The 6,000-nt window shown below is 56.0% G+C and overlaps 1 protein-coding gene across 1 annotated transcript in view; it reads left to right on the top strand.

Moving 5' to 3' along the window:
- Nucleotides 1–6,000, top strand: part of CIITA (class II major histocompatibility complex transactivator) — a 48,838-nt gene that overhangs the window by 36,283 nt on the left and 6,555 nt on the right. The window contains exons 11-12 of the mRNA XM_040635330.1: nucleotides 2,410–2,568; nucleotides 3,193–3,261. Of these exons, the coding sequence (XP_040491264.1) occupies nucleotides 2,410–2,568; nucleotides 3,193–3,261 (228 nt within the window). The remainder of the gene's footprint in view (nucleotides 1–2,409; nucleotides 2,569–3,192; nucleotides 3,262–6,000) is intronic.

Genomic DNA, 6,000 nt, shown 5'->3' with positions numbered 1-6,000 from the left:
CCCGGGAAGTGAGCCGAGCCTGGGCCTGCGGCCAGCTGCCCCAGTACGACTTCGTCTTCTACTTCCCCTGCCACTGTTTGGACCGTGTGAAGGACACTTACCGCCTGCAGGATCTGCTCTTCTGCCTGGGCCCCCAGCCACAGCCCGTGGACGAGGAGGTCTTCGGCCACATCTTGAGGAGGCCTGACCGGGTTCTGCTCATCCTGGACGCCTTCGAGGGGCTCGAGGGCCAAGACAGCCTCCTGCACAGCGCGGGTGGACCTGTGTCCACTGAGCCCCACTCCCTCCGGGGGCTGCTGGCCGGTCTCTTCCAGCGAAAGCTGCTGCGAGGCTGCACCCTGCTGCTCACGGCCCGGCCCCGGGGCCGCCTGGCCCAGAGCCTGAGCAAGGCCGACGTCCTGTTCGAGGTGACCGGCTTCTCAGCCGAGCAGGCCGAGACCTATGTGACACGCTACTTGGAGCGCGCTGGGGCGACCGAGCACCGAGAGCAAGCCCTGGCGCTCCTCCACGGCCAGCCGTTCCTGCTCAGCCACAGCCACAGCCCCACTGTGTGCCGGGCCGTGTGCCGGCTCTCCGAGGCCCTCCTGGAGCCGGGCGGCGAGGCTGAGCTGCCCTCCACGCTCACGGGACTCTACGTGGGCCTGCTGGGCCCTGCGGCCCGCGACAGCCCCCCGGGGGCTCTGGCAGGACTGGCCAGGCTGGCGTGGGAGCTGGGCCGCAGACACCGGGGCACCCTGCAGGACAGCCAGTTCCCGTCGGCGGAGGTGAGAGCCTGGGCCGTGGCCAGAGGCCTGGTGCAGCCCATCCCGGGGGCCCCGGACACGGAGCTGGCCTTCTCCAGCTTCCTCCTGCAGTGCTTCCTGGGGGCCGTGTGGCTGGCGCTGAGCACGGAAATCAAGGACAAGGAGCTGCCACAGTACTTGGCATTGACCCCGAGGAAGAAGAGGCCCTACGACAACTGGCTGGAGGGCGTGCCGCGCTTCCTGGCTGGGCTGCTGTTCCAGCCCCACGCCGACTGCCTCGGAGCCCTGGCCGGGCCGGCAGTGGCCGCCTTGGGGGCCAGGAAGCAGAAGGTGCTCAGCAGGTACCTTAAGCGGCTGCAGCCAGGGACGCTACGGGCCGGCCGGCTGCTGGAGCTGCTGCACTGTGCCCACGAAGCTTCGGACGCCGGGCTCTGGCAGCACGTGGTTCAGGGGCTCCCAGCCCGCCTCTCCTTCCTGGGCACCCGGCTCACACCCCCCAACACTTACGTGCTGTGCAGTGCCTTGGCAGCGGCGGGCCGAGACTTCTCCCTGGACCTCCGCAGCACGGGCATTGACCCCTCTGGGCTGGGGAGCCTTGTGGGACTCGGCTGTGTCACCCATTTCAGGTGGGGGCAGGGGAGCGGGGGGAGGGCTTCCGCTGTGGTCTTGGCGCTGTGCCCGGTGCTGGGCACCCCTGTGGGGTCTCATTTAGTATGCGTGGTAGCCAGGCGGGGGCGGAAGTGATTCCTTCCATTTTTAAGATGAGGATGTCCAGGCTCAGAGAGGGACAGCAGCTTGCCCAAGGTCACACAGCCAGTGAAGAACAGCGTCTTCCACCAATATTTGTGGGTTTTATTAATTAAAAAAAATTTTTTTTTCTATTTGAGAGAGAGTGAGGAGATGAAGGGCAGAGGGGGAGGAAGAGGGAAAGGATCTCAAGCGGACTCAGCGCTGAGCAGAGCCGGATATGGGGCTCGATCTCATGACCATGAGATCATGACCTCGCCCAAACCAAGAGTCTGACACTTAACCGACTGAGCTGCCCGGGCACCCCTTCAACCAATATTTGAAGTCCTGACAGGTGCCAGGCACTGGGCCACATTTAGGATGTAAGACTGATCTGGGCTCAAATTCGTATTCTTCTCTCCATCCCCTAATCAAGCCACTATTTTGTCATGGTTAAAGCCACAACTTCCTCTCGAGCACCCCTTTTCTATTCTCCTTCGTAGTCAACTGTCAGAGCAGTCTTCCCAGAATTTGTATCGGATCATATCTCCCCCCTCTGACTCCTTAACTTGGCTCATCTAAATCCTTCTGTGATCAATTTGATCACTTCACCTAATCTGAAGAGAATTTCTCCCACCTTCCCCCCAAATATACTTCACCCAAGCTCTAAAGTTCTATACCATTGTAGTGGTTTGACCAAGAATTTGCCACTGAGCTTCCTAGTAGCCAAAGCAAAAAGGGAAATAAAACCACTGGGTGGGCTGAGAAAAGGGAGGAATCAGTAGGAATTGGTGTGGTCCTGGAAGGCTTCCAGGAGGAGGTAGGGATGAAGCTGAGGACAGAAAGTGTCTGAATCGGTAGGAGGTCCCTTCATGGAGCTGCCCCTCCGTTATGGTCTAGCCCGGTCCTTGTGCCTGGGTCTGAGGCCCTTCCTCCACAGGGCTTCGCTGAGCGACACGGTAGGGCTCTGGGAGTCTCTACAGCAGCGTGGGGAGACCAAGCTACTCCGGGCGGTGGAGGAGAAGTTCACCATCGAGCCTTTCAAGGCCAAGTCCCCGAAGGATGTGGAAGACCTGGGCAACCTCGTGCAGATCCAGAGGTGAGGGGGAGAGGGCGTGAGAGGTGGCTCAGACAGCTAGGACCCAACATTAAGTTCGTCATTGGTACTTCTCCCTTACTTGGGGGTATCCTGTGCCCTCCCCCAGGACCCATCATCTCGTGCCATTCAAAACTTGCCATCGTGAACCCAGTTCGTCCTCAGCTAGAGCCCGAGAGGGACTCCCTGCTAGGGGCCGAGGATTTGCCTCCTGTATCTAGGAACAGAAGTGACACCAATGGCCACCTTTTAAGGCAGCCGGGACGAGTGCTGTCCCCATGTGAGAGATGGCAGAGCTCTAAGGTCCAGGGGGCAGAGGAAACTCGACCATAGAATAACTGTTTCTCATTCTGTCTTCATCCATTCTGTGAGCACCTACTGTGTGCTGTCTGGGCCGGGTTTGGTGAGCCCCTGCTCCGAGGCTCTTTTCTGTGAAACCCATAGGAATGCCTTCATAACGTCTTGTTCTGGGGTATTTCTTTTTAATGGGGGACAACAATAGCCCCCAGGGAACGCAGGCCTCCCCGGGAATTTGGGGTACTGTGGCAGACATCCTGGATCACTCATGCAGGGGCTCAGGGACAGGCGAAGAGCCTGCTCCCCGCTAACACTGCCCGTTCTCTCCAGGACGAGGAGTCCCTCGGAAGACGCAGCTGAACTCCCTGCCGTCCGGGACCTGAAGAAGCTCGAGTTTGCGTAAGCAGAAGAGTGAATTGTCTCGGGTCTCCGTGGGGTTTCTTACCAGCATTGTTAACTGGGCCCATGCCACCGGGAATGGAGATGGGTCCCCAAAATAATTTTTTTTTGGAAGATTTGATGTAGTTATTTGAGAGAGAGGGCAGGAGGAGGAACAGAGGGAGAGGGACAAGCAGACTCCGTGCTGAGCTTGGAGCCCAATGCGGGGCTTGATCCCAGGACCCTGAGATCATGACCTGAACTGAAATCAGGAGTCGGTCGCTTAACTGAGTGAGCCACCCAGGTGCCCCCCACAAATCATTCTTATCCTCTTGTCTTGCCTCTTTGGAAGCCGGCTTCCAGGATCTGGGGCCCAGGCGGTCAGGGCTGTGGCTGGGGCCTCTCGGGTGTGATGCTAAGTGGCCCATTTATTGGTGGACACGCTCCCCATTCATTCATTGGACAGATACACTGCACTGACTGAGGCCATGTCCTCACGAGCCTCAAGTCTAGGGTAAACAGATAATTACCCCCTGCTGTGATCAGTGGCCTGTCTGGGGAGGTGGGGGGCGGGGAGGAGGAAGCTAAGGGGACTCTCTGGAGAAGGTGACCCAAGGGCTGAAGCTTGCCTGGCTCTTGCTCCAACAAAGAAAGAAGCTAAATTCGTGTGCGATCCTGGTTAGGGATCTAAAATCACCTAACGATTAGGAAGAAATTATTAAACACCTGCAGTGTGCTCAGTGCCATTTATATATGATCTGGGAGGTAGCCACTACCGTCCCCATCTTACAGATGAGAAAACTGAGGCTTAGCCAGGTTCAGTGACTTGCCCAAGGTCCCCCACCCACCAGCTACCTGCCTGTCCTGATCTCTGCTCCCCCGCACCCCAGAAAAAGGCAAGCATTTCTTGTTTTGAACAGAGACAAGGTGCCACATTTGTGCAGAAATAAAAATGTTGCTGGAAAGAGGAAATGTGTGAGAACAATCACCAAGGGCCGCTTCTGGCTTTGACTTATTTTCAGCTGAAAAAGCCCCTAGGTCGAGGTCGGAAGTGTGCTCTGGGGAACAGCAGCTGTGAGGTGGAACGGCCCAGAACCAGGAGACTAGCCACCTGGAGGCCAGAAGCCCCGAGGAAGTTCTGAGGAAGGAAGGAAGGAAGGAAAGGACTATTTTGGGTGTGTGACTGGCAGCCACCGTGCCTGGTACCACGCAGGCCCCAGCGGCCTGGAGATGAGGCCTGTTGGCTGCTCAGAACCCGTGAGGTGCTCTGCGGGGGGACGAGGGTCCTGATTCAGCCTCTCATCTGCTTTGATGAGGCACCCTCCATCTCCCGGACTGCCTTCCCTGCTCCCTCCACTCCAGCCCTAGGGGTCTCCCTGCTGGCCTCCAACCTCACTAGGCATGGTCTGGCCCCTGGGCCTTTGCACTGCCTGTGCCTTCTGCCCATGATCCTCTTCCCCAGATATCAGCACGGCCCACGCCACTACTTTCTCACTTCCTTCTGCTTTCCACCGAGCCAAATGCTCCCGTGTTTGAAAGTACAATTCTACCCCGCCTGCCACCGTACTATTCTCTGTATTACTGATTATCCCCCGCGCCAGATAATTTACCGATTTCTTTGATTATCTGTCTTGCCCACGGGACTGTCAGCTCCACAGAGGAGGGCCAGGATTTCTGGTTTGCTCACGGCCCTGTACGTGACAGGCTCGTATGGGCCTGGCACACAGTAGGCGAGCAGTCAATACTGGATGCACAAACTCCCTAATCCTTCCAACAAGCTCATGAGACTGGGGCTAAATCTGATGAGACCAAGGCTGAGCTGAAGGGATTTGCCCACAAGGCCCCACGGGAGCCACGTGGTAGGGCCCAGGCTCAAATCAGATGTCGGACTCCCATCTCGTGACCTTTTATTAAGGCTTGCAGTTCCCAGACTCTGAGATTGCAAAGACAGAGAATATTTCAGAGTAAATTTGAGGGACTATATGCAGTACCACCTTTTCATTTTTATCAAGTGTGTTCATTCCAATAAGCCACACAATAATTTTATCAAAGAATGAACATTTTCATGCCAAAAACACTCCAAAGGACCCAATTTCAGAGTAAAAGATGGTTCTTACGTTGAGTCCGTTTAACCATGTTTTAAAAGCAGAATAAAACAGCCCTGCACTACCTTTATTTCTCTCATTCCCTGGAAGTCGGGTGTAAATGCTGATCTAGCCCCTGAGACCTTGTGTGAATTAGTTAATCCCTCTGTGCCTCGGTTTCCCCATCTGGAAAATGGGGATAAGAAGTGCCTTTAGCTCAGAGTTGTGAGGATGAAGTGAAATCTAACCTGAGTGAAGGACCCCATGTGTGCCTGGCACATAATAAGTACTCAATAAATGCTTTTATTTGTTATTAAAATGTAATGACACAGGGGCGCCTGGCTGGCTCAGTCAGTAGAGCTTGCAACTCTTGATCTCAGGGTTGTGAGTTCGAGCCCCATGTTGGGTGTAGAGATTACTTATAAAAAGAAATAATTTTTTTTTTTACAAATTAAAAAATAATTTTAAAAAAATGTAATGGCGGATAAGTAAAGTCATTTTTCTCCAGACTGGTGGTGGTCCTCAGGCCGGAATTTGGGAACCACTTCCCCAGGCCAGGAGCCCAGCTGCCTCTTGGGGGGCTTTGGTGAAGTCCAGCCAGAGCAGAAGGGATTGGGGTGCCACCTGGTGGGGATTAAGGGAGGGAGGGCACTGGGCAGGCAGGGAGGGGGAGGGG

The sequence above is a fragment of the Ursus maritimus genome, unplaced genomic scaffold (assembly GCF_017311325.1).
Source record: "Ursus maritimus isolate PB19 unplaced genomic scaffold, ASM1731132v1 scaffold_2, whole genome shotgun sequence".
Taxonomy (NCBI): Eukaryota; Metazoa; Chordata; class Mammalia; order Carnivora; family Ursidae; genus Ursus; species Ursus maritimus.
The sequence above is the reverse complement of the archived record's forward strand: the minus strand, read 5'-3'. Positions and strand labels throughout refer to the sequence as shown.